Source organism: Monomorium pharaonis, chromosome 3 (assembly GCF_013373865.1).
Source record: "Monomorium pharaonis isolate MP-MQ-018 chromosome 3, ASM1337386v2, whole genome shotgun sequence".
NCBI classification, from domain to species: Eukaryota; Metazoa; Arthropoda; class Insecta; order Hymenoptera; family Formicidae; genus Monomorium; species Monomorium pharaonis.
Genome location: NC_050469.1, coordinates 29,102,145 through 29,130,138, shown reverse-complemented (window position 1 = coordinate 29,130,138; position 27,994 = coordinate 29,102,145). Strand labels below are relative to the sequence as shown.

The following is a 27,994-nucleotide window of genomic DNA, read 5'->3' as shown; positions in this document are numbered from 1 at the left end:
ACGATACGGCATTTCCTGCGATTCTTTATTCTTTGAAAAAGAATGAATTGCCGGTAAATAAATTCAACCGATCTCGCAGCGCGCGCCACCGGCGAGTTTTGACAGCGTTTACGGCAAAGGGTGGGGGAAGGGGGCGCGTGCGCGCGGCCATATTGGCTACTTGTGACTCGGGAGGAACTAGTAAAAAAAATAACCCAACTTTTCTCACATCTCTCGTGTACGCAGGAAAATGTTGCCCTGGAGAACTGTCCATTGATCCGCGATACGGCCGATCCTGTCAGCGGCGTCCTGACCGCGGCGTTGCGCCGGAGTATCTCACCGTTCCCGCAAAGACGTTCCTTTCCCTGAAAAAATGGTGCGTTCACCTCCCAGGGGAGTGTGCGGGTCTCGGCCCACCGTAACCCGAGAGGTCTCCGGCCCTCGGCACCGGTGATCGTCGGCTCCTCCCCTCTACGACCCTGTAGTACCCAGTGATTTTTCGTTGTACCTCATGTATTTCTAACGTTTTCCGAATTCTTCCGTGCAGAGCTTCTTTGGTTTCGGTCAGTCAGCCGACATAGAAATCACGTTGGATGGTGCTGAGACGCGGAAAACCGCGGACATAAAGTCCGAGGATGGCAAGAAGGAGCGGCACCTGCTCTACTACGACGGCGAGACCGTGTCCGGCAAGGTAGAATACCTGCTTCCCGATCCATCAGTTGTCCGCCCAACGCGACTTGATAGGCCTAAAAACATTAACGCACTCGCACACGATACGTTTAATGTTATGAGACTTGCTTGTTTGATGAGACCCAAATGAATGAACTGCATCTTCGTGCACGGTCTTTCTTTTATAATATAGTACATATCTAGCAGATTATCGATTTAAACAATCCATATGTGTCATTTGTTTTAAAACGATTTATCAATTTGTAAGATAAGATGATAGAGTTACAGTGTATTTATTCACTGATTGATTTATCATTGATCTATAATGTAATTGAGAGGATGAATGTCTGTGATACATCTTATAGAGATGATTTATCTCATAGTAGACTCTTTGAATCCCGTTATATTGGTTATAATTGCAACTTGTTCCTTTTAATACCTTATACCGTTTTATTATGTATGTCTTTGTGACATTAATCTGTCACTGAATCCATGCTTGCAGATTAACATCAGCTTACGAAAAGCTGGAAAACTAGAACATCATGGTGTGAAAGTAGAATTTATTGGACAAATCGAGCTGTATTATGACAGAGGTAATCATCACGAATTCACGAGTTTGGTGAAAGAACTGGCGAGGCCAGGGGAACTGACACATAATACTGTGTACACGTTTGAATTCCCGAATGTCGAGAAACCATTTGAGAGTTACACGGGGTCCAACGTGCGACTACGATACTTCTTGAAAGTGACAATTGTACGAAGGATTAGTGACATCATTAAAGAACTCGAATTAGTTGTGCACACTCTTAGTTCCTATCCAGATATGAATAATCCCATTAAAATGGAGGTTGGAATTGAAGACTGTTTGCATATCGAATTTGAATATAATAAAAGCAAGTAAGTCATAGCATTGGGCTCTTCCAACAATTTAATTTTTTGAACATACTGGTGCTTAACGATCACTCGTCTTTTCAGATATCATTTGAAAGATGTAATTGTTGGCAAAATATATTTTCTTCTGGTTAGAATAAAAATAAAGCATATGGAGATAGCAATCATCAAGCGGGAAACTACAGGCTCTGGTACGTCAACTTATACTTAATGTAACGCAGCGTAACGTAGAAAGATAGAAGTTAATTATAATTTTTACAGTTTTATATGCATGTATCATTGCATGCTGACAAGATTGGGACAAGAGTTTTGGTTTCCCGAGAGTTTTTCCACCTTGGTATTTGTGGTACTAAGGCAATAATTAGAGTACATATTTGCAGGTCCGCACACGTTTACCGAAAACGAGACTATAGCGAAGTACGAGATCATGGATGGTGCACCTGTTCGAGGAGAATCCATTCCTATAAGGGTGTTCTTAGCTGGATATGATCTGGCGCCTACAATGCGCGATATCAATAAGAAGTTTAGCGTTAGATATTATCTGAATTTGGTTCTTATGGATGAGGAAGATCGACGATACTTTAAACAGCAAGTGAGTTATTTGTATAAAATGTACTCGGTATTCTTAATTTTTCTCCCCAAAAATGGTAAAAAAAATTTTTTTCAAAAAATATGGAAAAAATGATTGATTATGAGATATTAGTGTTCTTAAATTTTTCGAAAAAATAATAGTAAGGGAAAAAAACAATTTTTTATTTTTTCAAGAAATATAGAAAATGCAACTGCAATAATAACAGTGGACTTTTTCATGAGGTACTTATTAGAGCTTTTAAATGTAAAAGATATCTTAAAGCGTCATTAACGTAAAAAACGATAAAGGTATTATCTTGAAAGAAAAACCTTCTTTTTCTCCTAAATTTCCAGGCATTTTAAAATGATCATACTTTTCTTTTTTGCATATTTAAAATGAGAATTTTATTTTAGATGCGCTCTTTCTTGTGTCTTTATTTTACCACTGCTTTTCGTATTTTACTCAGGAGATTACATTATGGAGGAAAGGTGAAAAGAGCAGAAAGTCGCAAACGGCCTCGCCACACATGCCATCGCATTTAGTATCTGCTGAAACGGGATTCCCACAAGGTGCTGCACAGAATGGTCCACCGTCAGTGCCGCCCGATTCCGATGAATTACCAACGAATAACGAAATTACGAACGCGGAGGATACTCCTGCACCAATTGAAGGCATGACACGAGAAGAAGGAGATGGTGAAGGTGAAAAAGAAGGTGGTCCAGAAAGTGATTGAGTCTCCACGTAGTTGAGTTTTTGGTGCAAGCTACAATCCAGATTAGTTGAGAACGTTAAATATGGCTGATATATGCAGCAAAGAAATTAGATTTTTAAAAATCTCTATCGCATTGAGAGATTGTTTTTATTAAGAAAAACAGCGGGATGTGTAAAAAAAGGCCTGCTAGCAAAGTTGTAAATATTTTGGATACCTTATATATAATTATATATAATTGAGAGCAAATAATTTGTAACTAGTAAAATATCGATCAAAATTATAATATTATGAGGAAATAGATTTAAAAGAACAAGGGCGATTCTTTGTCATTTTGAAAAAGATAATTTCGATATTGTTTAACGAGCCATATTGCAAATGAGTCTAATATAAACAAGTATAGGTATTTCCTGAATGGACGGCTTACTAATCAAATATTAACAAACGGTAAATTTTGCAAAACATCTGGGTGTTACAGTGTTCTAAATGTTTTATACAGACGATTGTGCCCACTGACCCGCCCACTATATAATTCTGAAAATCCAAAATCTGTGGCAGCGTCACGTTTAAAGAGGGAATTTTAAATACAAAATGGATATATACTCACAAAGGCTGCCCCATATTAATCCGTTCACCTAGTCTATGAATCCTATAAACGAAATATGAGAAACTACTTATATGTGTATATGATGCATGTTTTCGAAAATAGTTTTTACGTATGAACACACAATACACCTCGAGCGAGAAAGATTGCACTTATTTTTAGAACGAGTTTGTACAAAAAGAAAAATGATTGTTGCACGACACTACGAGTTGTATAGATTATCTTTGGCTTTGAGTTTAACGAAATTTTTGTATAATAGGGACAATTTCATAAGATAGAGTTTTATATGCAGAAGCGTGACATTTTGCGTAATATTAATCTTCCAACAGACACAAATTACAATATATCTGCTCAAGTTAATTGCCTTTCTGAACACGAGAGTGGATTATGATAGATTAAATAATGGGGTAGCCGCCTCGTGTATTTATTATATATATATATATAATTGCAGTATACGTATGTGAGTATATATACATATGTAAAATTTTCATTCAGGCAATAATGACTAACTGAATTACTAACTGTACACCAATGAATCGTGATATATCGGACAAGCAATGATATTTCGTGAAAAAAAACATACAAAAACTGTAATAAATTTTTTATTGATTATTGTAATTTTCGAGAAAATTGATTGTGAAAGTAAGTTTTTTTATTTCATTACATGAATCTCTTCTCGAAGATTAGATAATCAATAACGAAAATTTATTTTGCATACTTTATTGGCTGTTTTTCACGAGAAATTATTTTTCGATGATTGTACCACGATTTTCTCGACATTCTGTATGTATATGTAAACATACACGTATTACATCTTGTAATATCACAGACAATTGGGTGCAACCATATTTCCTTCCATCGCTGCGGTATTGCGAGACCCTGCAATGATGAAAGTAATACTGCTGCAAATGGGAAACCTATCGTTTTGTACTGTTCTATATCATGGAAATTTTGACTGTAAAAAAATGTATTGAAAAAATGCATAATATTAGATTATATACATATACATATATACATACATAAATACATACATGTATACATATAACTTAAATTGAAATTTGTTTTGTGTAAATTTGAACTTTTTTGTGTTCCATACCTTTGTTATTTGTTAATATTGTAGAAAATAAGAATTAAAAAAGAGAGAAAGTGATTAAAGAGGAAAAAATAAATGTATGTAAAAAAAGGAGAGAAAATTATTCGATAAATTGTTTGAAATGTTAAATATGTGTATGTATATATATATGTATATATATATATATATGTATGATATGTACAGGTATATACATATTATTATGCAATATGCAACTAGTTGTATATTTTAATGCCCATATATGAATATATTGTATACAGTGCGTATGTGCACATATATGTATATTGGAATCATTACTAATTGGTTCATGTATATATACCCAGTATCATCCAAGCTTAAATCCTCTGCCCACAATTTTATAATTTTTTACATATCTAATTGGAAAACAACATTTTTTAATAATAAGTCGTGTAAATTTTATAAAATCATGTAAAACGTGTGAATTGTTAAAGCTGATGCTTTTCCCTTTTTTTTTTTCTCATTGAATTCAATAATATAATATTGATTACGTAAAATGTGTAAAAAAGAGATATTAAAGATGAAGCGTCTGCAGCCTTTAATAGGAACGTATAAATCGATTGTGTTTTTATTTAATAAAATATACATATAGCATACTTTATGAGCTTTGCTCCGCCCCTTCTTTCCAGTGATTGGCCAACTGTAGACTCTGTACAAGTGCAATTTAATGTTTCGTTTAGCAAAAAAGCAGCTTTGTATAAAATTCTTGAGCATTTTCTTAATTCTTAATCTTAAGCATACGAAAATCCCATATCTCACTCGCTCATCTTAGCCGGCTGCTCCATGATTTCCGGTAGAGGGCCGAAACAGAAGGCCACGCTTCTTAAGCATTTTGCTCTCGATTATGAATGGTGATGAAAACATATCCAATCGAAACAGCTGTTTTCTAGAGACCTAAATATTAACTAGTATCCCTATGAAACACGCTATTTTATTGGATGTATTGAAACGTACATACATACTGTCAATGTGAATTTTCAAACGAGTACAATGTGAATCGTCCATTATTTTGTGTTGGACGATCGGAGTCAGAGCTCAGCTTCTGTTTACAATTTGTGACAGGTTATCGTCTTTCAGTTGTAGTTTCGTGAAAGGTATCAGTTTAAAAAAGTTAAAAATTATGTCACGAAAGAAGCACAATATATCGTACATCAAGCCAGATGAACCAAAATTTCTACGAGAATTGAAAGAACAAATTGGATACAAGGAAGGTCCGACTGTCGACACGAAGGTGAGAATCTGTAACAACGTGCTACTTCTTCATCCCTACAATTTATTAGAAACAGAATTAATCAGTAATATTAAAAATGAAATGGAACTTATAAAAATATATTTAAACGATTTGTTAAATTAGAGGGAAGCTCTACCTGAAGAATCCGATGATGAAAAAGAAGAGTTAACTGATGAGAAGCCTATTGTTGTTGTATTAAACTCTGGCGATTTAACAGCGGAGGAAGCGGACGCGTTTAAAAGACAGAAAGAAAAAGGTGAAAAAATTTTTACAAGAAGTTGCCCCAAATCTGCTTATACTATTATAGCATTAATGACATACTATATAAACATGTAATTTTTTTGCGTCTATCAAAATCTTATTAATTGCAGAAGAAAATAATGCCCCAGCTGACCTGTCTAAGAAGATTATATTTCGCAAAACTAAAGTGGCAGACACGGATTCAGACGCAGCTCCTACGGATAAACCTGTGAAAAAGAAAGCAAAAAAAGAAAAGCAAAAGGTTGCTCTTTCCTTTGCTGTTAATGACGATGACGAGGACAATGTTGGATAGTACTGAATGCAAAAATTCTTATCTGACTGTACATATTATGTCTTTTAATTTATACAAATAATATTTTTTTTGTAAATAATGTATATTATATAATATTATTGATTTAAAAAACTCTGCTAGAGAATTAACGTAAAAGAGGCAAAATTAGTGTAAAATACTGGACGATAAATACATTTTATAAGAAACTAAAAAATTTTTTGGAATTTTTTATTTATACACGTAAATATGGCTAAATTTTTTTTAAGGAGTGATTTTTTACAGAAGAAACATTTAATTTTAATGAAACAAGTACGATCTTTAATTTATATAATGCGATTAGGTCATCAGGAAGTATCATTAACATCGAAATCACGAATGTGGAGCGCCATATAGAACCTCTCGCAATTACGAGTGGCAAACAAAAAAAGTCAATTGTGTATAACACGACTCTGTAAAAAATAGAAAAAAATGCAATTCCCGTGTATTTCAAATTCCTATCAGGGATTTACATGATGAATCGTCATGTCAATTCGACATTTCGATGTCGAAAAGGGCGAACGCCGGTCGACCCCCCCCCCCCCCCACCCGCCGTTCACGCCATTTTGACCGCTGCAGTTCGCCCTTATTTTTAGGGCAGCATCTCTCTTATTGGACGTACACGTGCACGCGATCACGTGACGACGTACGAGAGACGCGAGTGGTCGGTCGCCGGGCCCTTTAACATCCGCGATACGTCACGAAACGTCGCGGGGTCACGTGACGTGACGGCGGCCGGTCGCCATCTTGGTAGTTTCGCCGAGACGAGAGACGGTGTGGGTGAGAGGTGTGCGGATTGATGACGTCGCGTCGCGGGCCGAAATAAACACCGTGTGTACGCGTGTGAATGCGAGCGGGCCGTCGGCTCACGGGCACGAGCAACGCCGACGCATTGTGGACGACGTTGGGAGCCGCGTGTGCCACCGCAGGTGTTCGCCCGGCGCGCCGAACGAACGGTCAGTGGGAATTTAAATAAGCGCGGCAATCCGGCGGCAATCGAGAGACGGACGGCGGCAGAGTGCGTGTGATTGCTTCGGCCGTGGCGCGTGGCCGTGGTGACGGCGAGATCATTCGTCCGAGGAGATGACGGGGAGTCGCAGTCGGCGGCTGCTCGACGACGTCGGGCACGTCGCCGTCGGCGCAGAAATGGCGGGAGCCCCGATCAGGCCGTGGCGTGTGCGTGAACGCGTGTATACGTACGTGCGTGCGTGCGTGCGTGTGCGTGAGTGCGTGCATGTGTATGGTGTGTGCGCGCGCGCGCGTGTGTATGAATGTCGTGTGTGAGAGCGGATAAGAAAGGGGTGAAAGAGAGAGAGAGAACGCGTCTCTCTCTTAGGAGCGCGAACGCGAACGTTTGCATCCCGCGTGATAGGATTCCGTGTGGATTCTCTCCTAGTGGCATGCTAATGCTTGCAACACGCTCGTAGAAAAAGATAGATAAATAGTTGTGAGACAGAGAGCGAGAGCAAGAGTGAATGAGGGAGGGGGGGAGAGAGGATGTGTCAGGGCCGTATCACGTCCGCCAGGTGCTCGGCGCCCTCGCGCCACCGCCGCTTCCCCTCCGATTTTCTCTAACTCCTTCCCGCTGCATTTTCGCCCCCACCCCGCGCGAAAACTCGTAGGCTCGCTCCTGTGCGAACGTACGTACGTGGGTATCAACCTCCTCCTCTCGCCGCATGATCATGTAATGACGGGCGCACGTTTGCATCGGTAAACAATGCCAGGAACCCAAAATGGAGATGGTGCCAGGGTAGGGACGAATTCTGATCGCTGACAGAGGCGAAGAATCGGGATCTCGGGCGCTCGACGGATTTTAACGTCCGCGCCAACGGGATCATCGTGCTAATAATTTTTTTTCTTTGTTGCATCGCGCGACAATTAATCCCGACCCGCGAGATCCGCGGAGATAAGCATAATCTGTTACACGGTTACGGAAGAGCAGCTCCTTGTTCTGTTTTGCTCCTACTTTTTTATCTTACCGTAAGATAATCCCGCGGCCAGAAAAAGCGCGAAAACGACGGGATTTCGAACATTCTATACCGAAATTAATTTGAAAAAGTTATACTCGACAATTTTATTTGTCAGAATATAAATCCGTGTTCTTATTTAAGTACGGCGAAATAAAATGTTATTTCTAGCAGATAAAAATTATTAAGAAGAGAAAGAGATTATGGAAGAAATATACATTACAAATATAATTGTGGCACGAAATTACATTTTCATAAAAATGTATATTACGTGCCACAATTAAATTTTTTTTATAACAAATATATTGCTTGTTAATATTAGTGGCATTAACAAATTAATAAATTAACATTTGCTTGTCGACATTTCGATTTTTTCCTCAATGTACGTGCATTCTAAACTTTTCAACGTAAAAGTGCAGAATAGTGCTGCAGGATACCTTCAGATCATTCACAATAACATCTTAGAATCGGGACACTGACACCGTTTACGTTCCCCTGTTTCATGTTGGGAAATATCCATTACTTTTGAGAATAAGACGTCAATAGTAATAGCGTTGTCTGACATAAGCATAAATCTCTTCAAAGTCCGTCGAAGAAACCGTTGACGACATTCGAAGGGTTTTGCTTTCGAAAGTCCCGAAATCAATATCTTCCGTCTGACTAGAAGAAATGTTATCAACTGTACCTACTCAATCCTAATTAAGCTTTACAACCGGGATTTCATTTGTTTGCAGTCGTTTAGAGGATCGAAGAATTTTCATCCTAGAATCTAGACGTTTCCACGTTCACTTTATGAAAATTAAGATAAGCCTCATCCACTTTACGAAAAGTAAATGATAACGCTTTCGAGAAAGACTATTCGAGATAACCCACATCGACGACGAGCCTTAATAGTTCCGAGAGACTATCCGCGGCAATACTTATTTATCGTAATTTTTTTGTTGTTGTAACAGTGTCGAATGTCATCAGTCGCGCAATGACTTCGTCCGTACTTGAAATATCAATTTATTTTAACATACAGTTTCGAAATGGGACATTCCGATGCACACACCTTTCCGAAATGTTATTTGAAATTTTAAAACGCGCGTCGCCCTTTTTTGTCGTTATTGTCACACATCGCCGGAAGATTAAGTAATTTTTTTTATTTATGTATTCAGTTTCTAGGTTTTTTTTTTTCAAATTACGCGCTGAATACTTTCGGTCTTGAAACACAATTCTAAACTGAACCGTCGTTAATAGTAATATACAGTAGTAACTAAACCAAAATGGTGAATCATTTTTATTTTACATTTAAAGCCCCGCGCACGCTCTCGCACAACGTCGCTGCTAATTCTAAACTTGTGAACTACGGTAAAAGTATAACGGCGATAGAATTACACGTGTTAAACACAGATATGGTGAAATCGTGAGAAACACCGCTCCTCCATCACGTTTGCTCCGTACGTTGCTTCTTGCCCTGAAGTATCGCAAGTAGGATTCTTAAACCGGAAAAGTTCTCAGAAATTTGAGAAAAGGAAAAAGGTTTCTTTTTCGGTTTTCCCTCGCTGCATTTGTTTTAACTTTTCAAATCTATTTTGCCTTTTTTTTGTTTCACCTCTACATTAATGTTTTTAAATAAATTCTAATAAGTAATTTATTAATAAAGTTCTCCATCTGTAAGAATGGATTTTTTCCCCTCGACTTAACTTTTTCTTGTATCTCATTATCACAGTCGTTTTTTATTCCCCCCCCCTCCCCAAAAAATGGGAAAGAAATTGATTTTTTCCCCTCGATTTTATTTTCCCGGAAGATTAAGAACGCTAATCGTTAAACGCAAGCAAATAATCGTTTTTGTCGCTAAAAAGAAAAGAAATTGCCGTCGCTCGAAAGAGAAGAAGGCAAATTAATACGGCCAACTTCGCCGCGATTAATTGCACGGATACAAGTATCGTTTCTGTGACAAGGAAGCGTTCTGTTCAGTTGTGTTGCAACCGACTGTCACAATCGTGATGTAGAGGGAAAACAATTTTTTTTTTTTTTTTAATGCGAATACAAACCAATATAAATGCAAAAGGTCAGCTCTAGAAACGACAGCGGCCTCGATTCGCCGCGAAACTAAAATACGTCTCGATACAAGAATTAGGTGAGTCAATAATTTAGAAAATTTACCCTAGATACGGACTCATCTAAAATAGATTTCGAAAGTGGAAGAGTTTATTTTCAATCCGTTTCGAGGAACGTTAAGAAGTATGTGATTTTTATTTTATATAAATACAAATGTTTTAAAGTCTTTAAATATTCACATATTTTCATATTAAAAAATTTAGATGCTCTTCGGTCACGGGATTGCCTCGTTCTTGCACTGATTCTTTCACTGATTCTTTTCTTCGTACGGTCTGTGACCTAGAAAAGCTTTCATATAATATAGAAAAGATTATATTATAGACGTACACATATAAAAAAAAACATTGTCTAATATTTCGTGCTAAAGTTTTAGATATTTTTTAGTAGTATTTGGAGTTTCCATATGTCGTGTTTATGAGAGAAATTATAGCTCATCTCGCTTGTAAATGAAAATTAACAATAATTCAGATAAGGCCGTGATGTGTAACACAATTAAAACCGAGAAAACGACGCTAGAATCTTAATGCTCAATAATATTTCTTGTGTTATTTTATGTACATTTTTATATACATTTTCTACAAGATAATTAACTTTTAGTATACCATTTCATTTTTTTTAAATGTCAACATTTAAAAAACATTAGCGGAAATTATATTAATTATAATAAATTATTAATATAATAATGTATTAATTACATATCACATTATATATTATAATTATAATAATTATATTAAATTATATTGGTGTCGTGAGATTTTCGAGAGGGTTTACGATTCTGCGGCGAAATGTTTTTAACAATTAGCGTTTCCAAGAATACCCTCCCGTCACATTGCAAGAACCTATTTTGCATACGAGGATTCGCTCTTACTCAACGGCTTTATTATTACTTTTATTACGGCATTGATTTTGCGTGTAAACTTGGCAACGCTGTGTGTACCGTCGGTGCGCACAGTAACGATTTCAACAGTTAAAAACGTCGCGCGGGGAAGAACGGGAAACCCGAAAAATTGATTTGCGAAGCGAACGCTCGGGCTCTATCGCACACGCACGCAGAAAACGCATTGGTTCGCATCAAGCAAGCTCGCCAAAAGGAAACGCGGAGGGGGAGGGGCACTAATTGCAAACGGCGTATCTCAAAGAGCGAACAGACGCTTGTTATTCCGAAATTATGTTAAACTTACGAGCGTGTTGCTGCTCACAAACCTGCATTTATTCGGCCATTAATTATCTCATTGATCTCATAATCGAGAGGTATTCCGATAGTCTCCGTTTGAAGCCGTGCTTTTCGTCGTTGAACGACGAGAATTGAGAATTTAAGGATGAAAGGATGCGCCTAGAGTGCCATACGTTTCCTCTCGGCATCATGGCATTGTACCGTTATGGAGCTCTAATCTCTTCCCCGTTGGATATTGTCTTGCCGCGATAAGAACGGCCCGAAAATGTCGGGTTTTGTTTGCTGTATTTTAAGCATTTTTCAATTTCGCTTTTAGCAATTAATTAAGATAAAAACGACAGTGATACGTGCTATTATGTCGGAAACTGATAGCACGTACATTTTTCGACCGACTTGAGGTCGATTTTCCTTTATCGTTGAGACAGGTCAGTATCTCTCGTGCGGTTTGCATATCTTTAGAATAATTTTGACTAGATTGCGATTAAATGTCTAATATTGTTTTATTATTTCATGATGTTTTCTCTAACTCGATTATTTAAAATGTTTTTTTAAAGATGAAAAAATATCGAAATGTTTTGTTTCGAACGGGCAAATATATTATAAAAGGCAATCTTTTTATATTTGTTATTTGATGAGATTTTGAAATTATCAATATTTTTAAATAAAATGGTACATTTTCATTAGTGAAATTAATAATATATTTTTATAAACAGTTTATAAAAAAAACAATTTTAATTATAGGATATATTGACTTATAGGATTTATAGGATAATAAAATGACCTTAAGCATAAAAAAATCACGCTTAAATGTTAATATATCCTGTAAAATTAACTTTGTTTTTTTACGGAAATATGTCATCCTATTTAAAAACATGTTGACCTCTAAATAGTCGAATTACAGGAAATATTATATAGAAAGAGAGAAATTAAATTATAAATAAGCAAGAATAAATTAAAATTTATATTTTAATTATACTAAAATAATATAATAAACTTAGAATTGTCTTTTGAACATGTTTGTCGCAATCAATAAGAATTTGATGGCAGTCAACTGTAATCTTTATCAGCTGTGCCGTAAATTCGAATTCTGCCTAAATATAGAGTTCTAAAATTGAAATTGAGAAATGTGATTCTATTCATTTCACGGAAGTGCCGTTGCTCTCGACCGCTAATTACACGGAAGCTGTTGGCGGCCGAACATTTTTGCACGGAGCGGAAAAGGCGACGGCAATTTTGGCCGAGGGAAGATTCGAGCATCTAGGATACTTTGTTTATTCGTTTACGTTTGATCGCGTTATTTTTACGTCGCGTCGAGAGATTACGGGACTCCCGTGTAAATCCATGGGTGAAGCGATACGGGAGTCATGCAACGGGGCCTATTCGACAACGATCTCTTCTAGGAGTCACCTCGATCTCTAGCCGCCTGACCTCGATAGCAAGAGAGAGCTATCGCACGCGAAGACGCGCGTCGGGCCGCGGCGCGCGATGAGCGCGCGAGCTCGTCTCTCTCTCTCGCGCTCGCTCGCTCTTCTGCTCTTCTCTCTCTCTCTCTCCCTCTCTCTCTCTCTCTCTCTCTCTTCTCTCTCTCTCTCTCTCTCTCTCTCTCCTCCACCTCCTTCCTCCTCGACGGTATTTCTCGCAAAAAAAGGCGCGCAGCTGCACGCTCCGAAGATTTATCCAGTCGTAGGCCGCGCGAGAGGGCGACTAATCAAATCCGCCGCGAGGGATGCCATATTGTCGCGTTCGGGTGCGCGCGATTGGTCGATTTTTCAGTGCACACGCATATATACGTATATATACATTTAATATCCAAGTCCTTCTATCTGGATAGGTCTGTAACGGCGCGGGTAGCGGCGGAGGAAGAGGAGGAGGAGGAAAGGGGCGACCCGCGACTCTCGCTACGGCCCTGAACGTAACTTTTTAACGCTCTTCCCCACCCGTCGCGCCTGCCCTCTAGTGTGCCAATCATCAGCGATGAATGTGTGTGCTCCCTATTTACAGGTTTGTGAATAAACCGCGTGTGTAACCCGCCGTGCCCCCCACGAGCGAGCGAACGATATTCGGAATAGCACGCCGGACACATCGTCGCTTCGCGGGGGCAGCAGCCACCGACGACGTCGCCGTCGCCCGACGACGAGGATCGCGACGAGGATGTCGCGTCGCCCGACGCTCGCCTGAGGTAGCAACCCCTGTCGTCGCCCCTCGCCGTGGCCGCCGACGTCGTTCGTCATCTTCGTCTCCTCGGCTCTTCGTCTTCTCTTAGGTGCGTATAGAGACTGTCTCGATTGTCGGGAGGGAAGGGGAGGATGGATGGAGAGGATCGGGATCGTCGACCGGGGATCGGATTGTAGAGAGAATCGCATCTCGCAAGGGCAAGCCCGAGGGCTCTCGAGGAATTAACCTCAACTCCTCCGCCGGGAGGGAAAGCGACTCGAGCCAGCGCGATAGAGATCCGCTCGCGCGTTATCTGTACCTTCTGCACTCCTGTGTACTTGGGGGAGCGGAAGCGTGTGCTGGCTCCAAGTCCCTTTTTGAACTCGCCGATATATTCCCCGTATGCATACGTGAAAAGTAGCCCCTGTATAGCGTCGATAAATATTAATTGACAGATGGCGTTGATAATCTTCTAGTCTTGATTGTCCGGCGGCTCAAACCGCGCAAATAGAATTTTTGATTCGTCGGTTCTGTGTCAGATTTGACGTTTCCTGCTCTAATTTCGTAATAACCGAGTGTTATGCCTGGATGCGTAGTGGCCGGTTGTAACTCGGGATACAATTCGAACAGGGCAAGGATACATCTTTTTACTATACCGAGAGACGATGAGTTTCGGGAAAAATGGCAGAAAGCCCTTCGCCGACGTGAGGCGATTGCACCGTACAAACATTTCGTGTGTGAGAAACATTTTGAGGCGGGTGAAATAGAGACAAAGAGATTGTTACTCGCCCCGAATGGGATGGTCGTCGGAATTTCACCGTACAAACGGGCAAAATTGAAACGTGATGCTGTGCCTTCGCGATTTCCCTGGACGAAAGTCGTTCAAGTAAGTAACTAAGTAAAATCAATCGAATTTGCACCATTTTCTTTCGCGAGTTTTATATAACAATAATGTGTATATTATTAGGTCATTTTACACCTTGGGCTTTTGAAAACCAGGGCTTTTACACGCGAAATAAACGTACGATATGTAAACAATGATCTGTGGATCACAATTTCATTCGAGGTGATAAACATATTCCATTCTTTTATTTTTAATTTTATACATTTTTTGTTTCGCCAATATTAAAATTATATATTGAGAATTTTATAATTTAATTATTTTTATACGGTGTTATAATAATAATAATTTACATTACTTGACATATTGTTTATACGATTCGTGTAAATGTAACGTGAACGGTACAAATAGTTGTACGTGAACGTAATCTTCAAATTTACGGCACAATTCCGTCTAAAAGAATCGTTTATATTCTTTCCCTCAGTTTTCAATTCCGCATTGTAACACAGGATTACTAGCGCCATCTGTGAGCCGCAGAGAACCGTGACGTTTTTTTTTTAATTTTTTAATCGAGTCAAGGGAAGCTGGAGGTGTGTAGTTCGACACGAGGGAGGAAAAAAAAGCAAACCCGCGAGAATTTTACGCGCGGTATGAATGGCAGACGCGCCGAGTGACGCATCGTGAACATGCTTTTACGTTTGATCCAACCGATGCGTACGCGTGTTTCCCTTCCGTCCGTCCGTCCGTTCGTTCATTCGTTCGTTCGTTCGTTCGTTCGTTCATTCGTTCTTTTGCGTTCCTATGCTCTCGAGCGCGCCTCGTCTCGTGTTCTCCTGGCGGCTCTGTAAAATCTCGTCTCGAGAGTTCGCGCGAGTCGGGGCGCGCGCGCGCTCGAAGGGAGCCAGTCCAGTTCACCGAGGATTAAACGAGGACAACGTGCGCGATCGCCGGGAAAGAAGCTACCTCTCCTCTGGATACGGTAAACACCGCCGTTGGGAGTCGCCTTGTCTCTCTCTCCGCCTCGCCCCGCGCGCGCTCTCTCGAGAGAGGAGAGCCGCAGCGTAGTAGAGGCTCTCTCGCGCCGTGCACCTTCTACACTCGCGCGACACCCGAGGATCGGAGTGGCCGCGTCGCGCGCGCGGCAGCGAGGGTGAGAAGAAAGGATTAGGGGTCAGGGGGGGAGAGTGGAGGAAAAAAAGGAGAGGCGACGAAGTGTAGAAGAGTGACGTGACGCCCAGGAGCGGCGTCTCGCAGTGTGTCCTAGGAGACGCCGGGTTAAGGGGATCTCGACCACCACGAGGCGACAACGTCGGGTTTGGCGCTGGAAAACGTGCGCGTCGGTAAGCGCGGGAGTGACCGCGAGAGAAGCGATGGTCCCCACGAGCAGGCGGCATCCACCGAGTGATACCGTTGAAAAGAGGAGATCGCCTGCCTCGCTATTAATCTCGAGCGAAGGATTGTCAATCATCTGTCAAGTCGGTCGACAGACAAACGGTAGACAATTTTTCTCTCTCTCTATTCCGCGCTGCCCCGCGTTAACCTCGCGTATAACCTCTACGTCGACACAATCCCGGTCGGCGGCCGAGGTCTCCTCCCTCCGTCTCTCTCTTTCTCTCTCCCTCCCCCTCTTCCCTCTATCCTTTCCCCCGTCTCTCGCCAGCCGTCCCTGTTCCCCCCCCCCCCCCCTCAGCGGGAGACGACGACGACGAGCTCCGAGTCCGAGTTCCCTTCGTTTTCTCGTTCCCGTACTCGTTCCCTCGCACGCCCGGGGTACATCGCGAGAGGTTCGTGATGTGAGACGCGTCACGCTCGTGGACGACGACGTACCCCGCGGGCGGTAACGCGATACTCCTCCTAGCATTCTGACGAATATTCCCTCGCGAATATCGTTTACGTGTTCCTAAAGAAACTTGACACATTTGACGTGCGTCGTCTCGTCCGGTCGTCATAATCCTCGTCGTCGTGGTCGCGGGTAACGTGTAACGCCTCATCGGAGAGCCTTTGCGCGCGCGCAGCTGTCCTGTGTACACGTACACGTATACTCCGCGTACGTGTGCGGAGTCTTTCTGAGTGTAGGTGTAGACGAGGTTGGTACGTCGAGAGAGGAGAGAAGAGAAAGAGAGAGAAGAAGAAGAAGAAGAAGAAGAGAGGAGACAAGAGAGAAAGAGAGAGTGTGATGCGGCGCGCACGGAGGGTCGGGACCGACGACTGACTGACTGACTGGCTGGCTGGCTGGCTGGCTGGTGGCTGGCTGATGGAGTGACTGACTGGCGCTCGCGGACGCTAGCGGTGGTTAGCGAATGCAGGTGACTGACTGCGCTAACTGGGAGACGACGCTAACTGTTTCTCGCGTGAGCTCTCGAGCCAGGAGTCTCGGATATTCATTCGTCCGTCCGTCCGCTCGTCTGTCCGTCCGTCTATCCGTCCGTCCATCCATTTGTTCACTAGTCTGTCTGTCTGTCCGTCCGGTCCGTGCGTCCGTTCGTCGCGTGTGTGCGCGCGTGCGGATCGTGTATTCGCTCGCGTAGCGAGAAGTGAAGAGAACGCCAGGGGAGGAGGAACCCGGGAGTGACGCCGTCGTCGTCGCCGTCGCCGTGGTCGCGAACGCCCCAGGTACAGCGGCATATCCGCGCGCGGCCGTCTGTACGCGCGCGCGCGCGCGCGCCCGACATCGGATACCCCCCTCGGGCTCGACGGGGACGACGGGAAGAGAGTTTGTTGGTTATGGGAGCGCGAGCTGACGCAAGTGCGGAATTCGCAGCGCCATTTTGAAAAATTCGGCCCCGCTAAAAATTCCCTTCTCCCCGCCACCACCACCACCGTCGTCGTCGTCGTCCCCGTCGTCCCGCGTCCCTCTTTTCCCTCCCTCTTCGCCGCGAGGTGGTGAACGTGCGGCCGTCTTCTGGTCGTCGTGCGCTTCGTTCATCTTCTCTCGTCGCCGCCGCCGTCTCACCCGCCGCGTCTCGCCGATTGTCATCAGTGGTGTGTCTCGTTGACTGTTTAGATCGACCGCGCGGCGGACCACGGTGGACTCATGGAAGGCACGCTGGAGGAGCTTGCCGCTAAGGACTCTTCTCGGAGCAGCCCCGACAAGCACTCGAAAGGTGAGCCGCACAGCCGCTTGTTCGGCAAAATTCTATTTTCGACAACCCGGTTCGTGAGTCCAGAGTCTCCGGAGTCTCCTTCGAGTCTGTAGATCTTGGAATTTTTCCGCGTTGTCGCGATGTCATTTTTGTATGTCAGGCTTTGAGCCTCGTGATACAGAAAATGCGCTAAGCTCGATCGGTCAGAATAGAAAAGACAAAAAAGCGTTGCGACAACGTAGACAAGCTAGATCGCACTAGGAAACGACTTCTCGTTCTCTGTGCGTAATGTGTAAGTCCTGGTTTCACAACTTAGTAACCAGAGTTTAATTAGCAGAGTATCCAACAAAAGAATTTGTTTTATACAAAAAATGTTTATTTACTTGGTTAAACTTTGATTAAACTAAATTGGGCTTAAAGCGTGCAAGTTTGTGTTATAATTTATAGAGGTGTTACGTGTTTCAAAGTGAAGACTCGTTGGAACTGATAAGACAACAGTAACATTGTTATCTAAATTATTTATTATACTGATCACACAATTTGTGGCAATAATGATATGTGGAGCACTATTTTACCTTAAAGATTACTATCTACTATTGCAGTTGGAAAGTAACTTTCAGAAAGATGCTTTGTCTATATTATATATATTTTTTACGTGATTTATGAGTAGTAAATGTATCTGTGTATAGAGAATGTTTGCTGCAAGTACAATGTATCTGGCTTTTGTATCAATTATTCTGGAATTTCTTTGAGGTCTTTTACCTAAATGAAAATAAGCTTGTCAGAAATGTTTATGATTGTGTTAAAAGCAATGACTTCAATATGTATACTTTCTGTTATTATTTAATATTCCAACTACTTGGTGCTCGCAATTATATATTTGTTATTATTGCCCTTTTGAAACAACTGAAATTTATTGAATAAATGATGATCACGTATATATGTTAAACATAATTGTATTTGCAGATATGATTATTCCGAATGGTGTCAATGGGAACTATAGCGCTGACAACGAAGAATACATGGATATCAGTGACGATACAAGCAAGGCAGCATTGAAAGATATGATTGCCGAGGAAGAGGACGCCGAAGAGGAGGAGGAGGAGGAGGAGGAAGAGGAGGAGGAGGAGGAGGAGGAGGAAGAAGATGGGGAGGAAGAGTTCGACGAGGAGGATCGCGAAAGAGCGATCGAGATTCAAGGAAGAAAGGATGAACAAGATAGTGAACGAAACGAGACAGTAGGTAATATAACTTCCGGTGAGGAAGGTGAAACGTTCGATTTGAAACGTGACTTTAAAGCGTCATGCTCGTCACCCGTCGTTGGTGTAAGTGAGACGAACAATTCTAGTGAAGTGTCTAAAAAAACTGATGTAGTAGCCGAGTGTAAAAGCACATCCTGTGCAGAAGCCATGGAGGTGGACGAACAAAGTAACAACTCGGACGTGGAGTGTCTCGACGAGAGTATCACGGAGATACAATTGGATAGCGACGATGTGTTCATTTCGAAGAAAACTATTGCGGAAAAGCAGGACAACGACATGTCGTCGAACTGCAGCTGCGACAGCAGCGAGATGGCCGACAGTAGCATGGAGAAGTCGTCGGACGTGAAGCTTTGCGAGGAAAACGGGAGCTGCGGCAGCCCGGAGATCGAGGAGATCACCGATAGCGCGATGGCGAAGGGCAACGATCACGACGCATCGTCGTCGTCGTCGCTGGAACGCTCCGGCAGCAGCAAAGATCCCACGAAGCAGAGGAAACCGCGGAAGCAGATAGATCTCAGCAGTATCACGCCGAGGCGGAGCTCGCGCAACATCAAACGCACGAGCTACATCGAGAAGGAGCTGGAAGAAGAGGTTGACGACGATGGATCTGATATAGAGGAAATCAAACCGGAGGATCCGCTGGCCGGTATTGATAACAGCAAGGACAAGGAGAACTCGAAACTGAAGTCACCGGTGAGAAACAGCAAGACCACCATCGTCGTTAACGACACGAAGCGACTGGTGGAGATCGCCGCCGGCAGCAAGTCTATCAAAGGCGGCAAGAAGGAGCCCACGTTAGTCATAATAGACACGAACTCTATTCTTTCGGGCCGCGGCGGTGTGCCCGTGAGTAACAGCAAGCCTCATCACTCGGTCTCCAACTCGTCCAGCTCCCCATTCTCGGTCGTCCCGATGAGTGGTATGACGACGCAGACAATGTATCCGAATATGAGGACGACCATCACGCCGGTACCCATGACCTCGAAAACGGGAACACAGCTCAGCCCGAAAACCAGTAGCACCAGTATGACCACAGTCACGCCGACGATACCGGCGATTCTACCGACGCTGACCGACGATATGTTCGTAGTCGAGGCGCCGTCCTTTATCGTACCTTACGTATACGAAAAACCACCCCTGAAACCACTGAAGGAATTCGTCACCAAGATAGAGAGGTGGATCGATGAGATAGAAAAGGAGGAGAAGCTAAAGAGGCTTGCTGACGAAAATAAGGACAATGAGGAGTATAAAGAGGATCTTCTAGATATTATTAAAAAGGGCAATGACAAGTCTGAGGAGAGTGACGCCGAGAGTAGAGGAGGTAAGCGAGACAGCGGAGATGACAGAGGTGACGGTTCAATAGATTTGATCGAGCAATCTATATACAGTGGTCTAAGTGACAAGCACGAGTTGAGACAGGACGATAGAAACAAAATACCGACGTACTTTGATCTGCCGCTGGGCAAGTTTTTCATGCAGATCGGAATGAACCTCGTGCAGGAGTATGTGCAAACTGATCTCTTACGGACTCAAAAACGTAAACAGGGCAAGGGTAGCACATCGGCCGAGACTCAATTAGCTATAAATTCACTTATCAAGAATTTAGAGTTTAGTAAAGAAAATAACGAACCATTCCATTTAGAGATGAAAAAATGCGAGTTCTGTAGTTTTAAAACGGAATCGACATTAGTCATGCAACATCATCTAGAGACACCGCATATGCGCAATTACGTTTACAAGTGCAACTTCTGCCCAATGGAGGTTCGCAGTCCCCACGATATCCTGTATCACATGGAGGCGGAGCATAATACTCGTGGTAGACTGGAACGCGGTCCTGCCTTCCATCAGTGCCCGAACTGTCCGTTCGAGGACAATCAGAAGGGTAAGCTAACGCGGCACATTCTCGCCTGCACAAAGAAGTTCAGACCGGAGCGGAATCTAGAACCCTCGGTGGATTGGGAGCCGCCAGCGAAGATACCGCGATTGAATCGCGCACGACCCGTCGGCCCGACCAATCCGAACGCGCTCGCAGCCATGGCGATGAGCGCTAAGGGTCCACAACCGCTATTACCAAAATTGCTTCCTGCACCACCGATCACAGGACGTGGAAGGGGACGGCCGCCGATGCAGCCGAGATACTCCGACCTGCCGAAAACATTGCGACCAGGTGCTACTACAATGCGGCAAGGTAAATTTTTTATATACAACAAATGAAGTGAAAAAATACTTTCTCGGATCTCTAAACATCTCACATCTAATGGCTTTGCCGTCCATGATATATTAATGTAAACTGTATGTATTTCAGACAATGTTACAGGAATGATGTATCGTCCTACAACCTCTGGTTTATTGGTACCCACGTCATACCAATTTGGTAGTAACCAAATATTCCAGGTAATAATAACATTTACTGTGTATAGATGTATACTCGCTGTGCAAACGCAAACACTAACAATTAGGCTTAGCGGAGAACATGAGAGTATGAAGTCAAATGTGATCGACCAATGAAACGGATTAGAAATTAAAAACTCGTACTTCACGAAGATCAATGGACGAGCATACGTTGGAATAAACTAGGAATAAAGTGAAGTAAACAAGTTTTTAATTCAAAATATTTGTATTAAAAAAGACGACCGTATTTTATATTTTTAAGAAGAGTTAAAACACATTACACAATTATATATTACGATTTGTAGACTGCCATACTTTTATATGTATATTATTATTATTATTATTATTATTTCAATGCTTATACTAACGCAAGGGCAATGAGAATTATGACAAGTCATGCCCTTCTTAATAGAAACCCTCAACTGATATGCTGTTGTAAACATTTTAATAGCTGTGTGTATCTAGAATATTTATATCAAATTATATTTGTATGTTTTGCTATTATTATTATTTGCAGAATCAGAATATTTACCATTGAAAGTTTTAGAACACTTTTTTATCTTTCAAAAATTGTGGAATTTTTATTAAATTTTTAATATTAAAAAAATTTTTACTTTTAAATTTAAAATATCTTTTTCTTTCTAACAATTGTTTTTTTTTTTCATCATTTTTTTCTTCATACAGAATATTGACATTGATTAGCAAAAAATATGGGATATATTCGCATACATTTTTATATAACTCGCGAATTTTGTTTTCTTTTAAATCAGTAACAATAAGGAATAATATATCGTTTCAAATTAGCATTGTTTAATAACATTTCGAATTCTATACTTCTAATGAGTTAGATACTTTACAGATAGATTATTGGATTATTGCTATATAGTTTATATTATTTTGTAAAACATTTTCTCGAATTTAATATACTAAACTTAAGAATAATTTTTTTTTATAATCGTATAATTAAGAAACATTGAAAAAGATAATAAGATAAATTTGTTTTAAAACTGCATTTAAAATTCTCTAATTTTATCTGAGTTTTTTCATAAAATTTAGGTAAACATTCTGATAATGTCTTAGCTATATTTACTCTATTATCTTAAATTTTCTAAAAAAAAGATGCACATATCATTACTTTATTTTACTGTAAGTTAGTATCTACACGATTTTATCTGCAATAAAATAGGCAAACCAGGCGTAAAATATAAAATAATTTATATTTATAAACTGCATACTACCGCGATGAGTGATGTCAAAAAAAAGGTGGAAAAGTTCGCGAGTGTATTCAATAAATTTTCTTTAGTGCCTAATATGTGACGTAAACATTTATGTTAGCGAAAGCTAGCTAGTTAATTACGAAAATAATACTGTAATGGTATCTCTCACTGTATAGAAATGCTAATATTATTAGACTTGTGATTCACTAACGTGGAATATGCCATAGTTCTAGAATATACAATGTATAATCTCGTGGTAGATAAACTGAACATTATACGGAATATTTTAGTTAGTACATCGATTATTGGCTATGCAACAATATAACTACAAGACTTATTACTTTCAGTTGTTTACAAAAAAATAATGGGTATTTTAGAATTCTTATTGGTAGAATGACACTTCTAAACTTGAAAACAGAAATGAGAACAGAATTTTGCAAAAGTCTCACAAGTTAAAGATGGATTTTAAGGATTTATTTGTATACTAGAAAAAACTTAAATAGAAGCTAATGATACTTTTATTTATTTATACAATAAGATATTACGTCAAAATTGCATTAAATAATTATATTTTAATTATTTAATAATTCGAAACATTTAAACTTATTTTTTGAATTGTTATTGTAGCAAATAAGCAATAGATGTTTTATAGGAGAATTTTGTATGTTACAACAAATTATATTGACTCAACAAGTTACACGTCTCTTTCATGTATTATATCTTATATACTTCTATTTAACAATAAAAGCAGTAGACGTGTATCATATTTTTTTAAATGTACGCATTCTCTGATCTTTCTGATTCTTTAATAAAAAAATATAAACGAATATGTGTACACACGCAAAAATATCACACTTTAAATACATTCAAAGCTCCAAGAACTAGTAAAAAAGATATATGGGTGGTGGCAGGTGGTGGGTGGCTCTGGGACTGTCATGTCGGCTGTCTCGGGAGTGAGTAGCAGTAGCGGCGGCAGTTCCGGTCAACCCACACCAATTGCACTTGTACCCAACGTAATCGACTCTCTGTCTAGGTTGTCCTCATCACAGGTAAATAAAAATATTGGAAAGTAACCAGGGAGAATAACTGATTTTTCATGAGATATATTTATGTGAGATCGCATGATGTGTTTTGCAGGTGCATAAGAAAGAAAGGCTTTTAACATTCTCCAAATTTAATTATGATCGAATGAACGATCGGATAAACTTTGCGTAGTTGCTTAAAACAGTTAACACCACACATAAAGAACATATTTTCTCCTACATTTACCTTTACGAACTGATTCTGCGTAATTGATAGTACATTGTCCAAAAAACAAATACATGTATATTCTCCATAATAAATTAAAATAAATGTAATATTTTACTTATTTTTCTTATTTATATGTAATAGTAATGTATGTAATATATATTACATGACTATGTTTACTGGATGTAACAAACATTAAATTTCATCGTTTAATATATACATAATTTTATTAATGGAAACTATTAATGTTGTCTTAAAATAAAAAAACAATAAATTATAATTGTTTGTTATTACAATTGATAAAATTTCGAAACAAGTTTTTAGTTTTATATATTCGATAAATTATTAAATTTTGGGAGAAATTTAATCAATGAAAGAATATACATATATATATATACACACACACACATACACACAGTGTTTGAAGAGAAAGTAACATGTAACAAATGTGTATAATTTTGATGTAAGATTTTACAGGTGGATATTAATAAAATAAATTTTGTATATGATTTGTAAGAGTTAACATTAATGACACTTGACACAGGAATTCATGTTTCTTAAATAACGTAAGCGTTTTGTATTTTTGTATTTTTTCAGAACACAACAGCCAGTCCCAAAAATCCTACAGCGAAGCTATTAAGTCAGCCAAGTATATCTATTACTCCACTACCACGTACAACATCACAAACCTCCATTCCGGGTTCAGGAACTTCTTCAAAGTCTGGAGGGAAAAACACATTTGTTATATGTGAAATTTGTGATGGATACATTAAGGTGAGTGTACAAATTTACAGACTCTTATTTTTTTGTAACCGTGAATTGCGCAAATATGTAATAAGCAATATTATTTAAATTCGAAAAATAAGTTTGATTGTGTATAAAAACTGTAGTTTTGTAATTATTATATACATGTTAACAAAATTAGATAGTAGATAATTAATGACTAATCATTTTTTTAAATATTTTGCATTACATTCTTTGTCACATTTATTTTAGGATCTAGAACAATTACGAAATCATATGCAATGGATCCACAAAGTAAAAATACATCCAAAGATGATTTATAATAGACCTCCATTAAACTGCCAGAAATGCCAATTCCGATTCTTCACAGATCAGGTAAATTTTTCTATAATTATATTCTATATTCTATAATTCTATAATTATGTAAGAAATATTTATTTTCTATCTTATCCTATCCTATCTATAATAATATATCTAAAAAAATGCATGTAAAGTCAATTGCTCGCATCTTGAAATTTATTGTTGTCGCTTTTCCGCATTTTCCGCGGTGCTGATTGGTTCTCTTTCTGCACTTTGTGTTGCAAGAGTAGCTGTCATTGCGATTGAATTTTGACAGCTGTCAAATTTGTATAGTATAATATTATCTATTCAATTATCGTTTTAATTTATTTTTAAAAAGTAATAAACAAAAAGTTAAGCAGTGCGCGCGAAGCGCGCGTCTGTGATGTCTAGTATTTTTAAAAGTACAAATGCAATTATTTTTTTTGTCATTGAAAATACACATTGACATATTTTTACATTTTATATTAATTTTAATAAAATATTTTTTAAACATTTAAAGAAATTGTTTGAAATTTATATCTTAATAAAATTATTACAACATACTTATTGTGTGTATAATATTTGATAAAATTTATGCATTCAAAAATTAACGTATTTTTTCTCTGAATAGGGTTTGGAAAGACATTTATTAGGATCTCATGGGCTTGTCACATCCAGCATGCAAGAGGCAGCAAATAAAGGAAAAGACGCAGGCCGTTGTCCAGCTTGTGGCAGGGTAAGTTTATATTTTCTACATCAATTAATTTCTATCGAGAGATATTGTTTTCAAAAGATGGAGCATATGAATAAAAATATGACCATCATTTATGAGAGTTTTATGTTATTGATTTTTAGGTGTATCAATGGAAATTATTAAATCATGTTGCTCGAGATCATGGGATGACATTAAAGCCAGCACACCTATCATATAAGTGTACAGTTTGCACTGCCACGTTCGGAATGTACAAGCAGTTCGAGAACCACGTATACTCGGCACACAGTGTCGTAGCAAAGAGAGTAATGGATAAGAAGAACGCGCCTGCATCTCCATCGTCCAGATCAAACGATTCGCTTCTAAAGCCATTGAAAATTAACGACGAGATTACGATTATTCCGCAACCAGCAAAACCTACAACCAGATCCGGCGCGATTCAAGGCAGGGGAAAATAGCAATGATGAGTTTGAGTGATAAGTGTGTCTTGTCTGATCGAATTTCACATAACTCTTTGTGGTACTCCATACCGATCACTGCGAAACGTACAGTGGTTAACGTGCCGTTAACGTGTACATGTGTATGTATACTATGCTTTAAGACGCGTATTAATTCCAAAACACCTAAAGGAAAAAGAAAACGAAGGAAAAGAAAAATAAAAAACTTACGACTCTTGACAACAAGGAAACTAGTTGACTGCGTAATAATATTCCATCAATGATTATACCGATATATATTTATTTAAGAATTTTTATTGTTGTTATCGGACCTACATAAAATAGACTGTAAAAACATTAAAGGGTGGCCTTCAGTCTGATTCCTTGGTTAAATCCTAGAGCTGCATACTCCCGACCTATAAACGCCTATATGTGTAACACACGGACTCTCGCGCGAAATATCAAGTGTATTTCAGTGCGACATTATGTGTCGTAATATGTCGCGCGCAATACGGATTTACTCTCTTACATAGCGAATTCTCTGTAATGTAAATTCTTTTTCTAAGATAAATATATTCGAATTTATTCTATTTTGTTATTATGATGCTAATATGACTTTGAGACAATAAAATTGTCTCTTAATCTCCGGTTTGATAGGACGATAAACATCATGTTTGCGAAGTAGTTTCCGAACGATATATGATTCGATATATTGTACTAAGTGACCAGAGTGCCCACACGACTGTTTCGCGACTCTATAGTACACAGGTACTAACGACAAGTATATACTAGAGCTACTTTCTGGTTTTTCAGATATACTATACTTTTATTTCGCCATCATATGTTTTTTAATTAACAGTTAGTGAAATTATACGTCATACTTTTATTTATGATGTTTCATAAAACTGTGTATGAAATCATTTATGATGTAATACTGAAATCTTTTCCTTTTTTTAAATCGAAACTTGTAAATTGTATCTATATTACTATAGGTTTTTGAACCCTTTAGTCGCATATATTGTAATAAAAAAAAAACAAAATATCCAGTTTTATTTTAGCGCTCTTATAAGAACAACAAAAATGTACATTAACATAGGATATAATATAAAGAATATATCAATAAAATAGGATGGCACACACAACTCGTGTATACATTTTTTCTGATAAACGATAAACGTGAATATGAAACGGAACATTGATTTAGCACACACATGATGCGGCATACATTTACATTTATATATGTATATATATAATATAAACATTCACGATATTATATATATAAATATGTAAAATTATAATATATAATCTAGCAATAGTATAGTACACAAGAAGAGATTCATTTTATTTTCTTCTTGTATACACTTCGAAAACGATTATAGGATTACATCAATATGTAGATAGTCGTTAAATGAAGTAACGGGTTTAATTTAGTAATTTCAATTTGTCCCGATGTTTTTGTACTGTTATTGTAGGATATAATTTTAGAAGAAAAAAAATCGTAATCGATGAAAGATACGAGATGGTGCATTTTTGCACTGTATGGCTGTATTATTTAATTCTGCTATCTTGCCAAACGCTTACGGCAAGCCATGTTGGTAAAACTAAGAAACAGACATAATTACAGAAATATATAGTTTATTGTAATAATTTGTACAATATTACATGATTATAAAAATAAAGTGTGTACCAACATTGAATTAAAATTTTTAAAGTACACTTCGAACCTTTGTATATGCCATATTTTCAAAAACTATTCAATGAAGATAAATGGAAGCATAATGCCAAGCAACAAGTAATGATTAAGAATCACACATTTGCTACGCTTCCTTAAACAAGAGTATGCATTAAAAATTATATTATAATTGATCTAAATTTAAAAATATTAGAAACATTTATATTTTTTTATCAAATGCTTAAAACGTGTACTATAATCTTCATCATCATTACTATTATTATTCTTTGAACATTTCAATTTTTTTCAGTAAGGTAACTTATCAATATGTTATTCCC

General features: G+C 39.1%; 3 protein-coding genes across 9 annotated transcripts; all 3 read left to right on the top strand.

Annotated features, from left to right (window-relative positions):
- The first annotated feature begins 126 nt into the window (after nucleotides 1–126).
- LOC105831874 (vacuolar protein sorting-associated protein 26B-like) lies at nucleotides 127–4,437 on the top strand. 2 transcript variants are annotated; one of them, XM_012672311.3, is made up of 6 exons: nucleotides 127–355; nucleotides 527–670; nucleotides 1,151–1,545; nucleotides 1,624–1,730; nucleotides 1,905–2,131; nucleotides 2,577–4,437. In XM_012672311.3, exons 1-6 carry the CDS (start codon nucleotides 353–355, stop codon nucleotides 2,841–2,843), a joined length of 1,143 nt encoding a protein of 380 aa, XP_012527765.1. In that variant the 5' UTR covers nucleotides 127–352; the 3' UTR covers nucleotides 2,844–4,437. The 2 variants fall into 2 exon arrangements, with proteins under 2 accessions (XP_012527765.1, XP_012527766.1); XM_012672312.3 differs by having other exon boundaries at nucleotides 129–355; nucleotides 1,920–2,131.
- Nucleotides 4,438–5,507: 1,070 nt separating this feature from the next.
- On the top strand, nucleotides 5,508–6,508 carry LOC105831865 (uncharacterized protein KIAA1143 homolog; the record flags this gene model as incomplete). Its single annotated transcript, XM_028190224.1, has 3 exons — nucleotides 5,508–5,762; nucleotides 5,886–6,018; nucleotides 6,134–6,508. Coding segments are annotated over 3 exons (570 nt in total), but the record flags the coding sequence as incomplete, so codon positions are not given.
- A 590-nt stretch (nucleotides 6,509–7,098) lies between these two features.
- On the top strand, nucleotides 7,099–27,681 carry LOC105831875. 6 transcript variants are annotated; one of them, XM_012672314.3, is made up of 10 exons: nucleotides 7,099–7,286; nucleotides 13,576–13,837; nucleotides 17,574–17,673; nucleotides 18,619–21,102; nucleotides 21,220–21,308; nucleotides 23,434–23,571; nucleotides 24,368–24,544; nucleotides 24,767–24,889; nucleotides 25,467–25,571; nucleotides 25,691–26,005. In XM_012672314.3, the coding sequence occupies exons 3-10, from the start codon at nucleotides 17,604–17,606 to the stop codon at nucleotides 26,003–26,005; spliced, it is 3,501 nt and encodes a 1,166-aa protein (XP_012527768.1). In that variant the 5' UTR covers nucleotides 7,099–7,286; nucleotides 13,576–13,837; nucleotides 17,574–17,603. The 6 variants fall into 6 exon arrangements, with proteins under 6 accessions (XP_012527768.1, XP_012527771.1, XP_012527769.1 ...); XM_012672317.3 differs by lacking the exons at nucleotides 7,099–7,286; nucleotides 13,576–13,837 and adding an exon at nucleotides 15,562–15,909; XM_012672315.3 differs by lacking the exons at nucleotides 7,099–7,286; nucleotides 13,576–13,837 and adding an exon at nucleotides 15,562–16,063.
- Nucleotides 27,682–27,994: the final 313 nt, after the last annotated feature.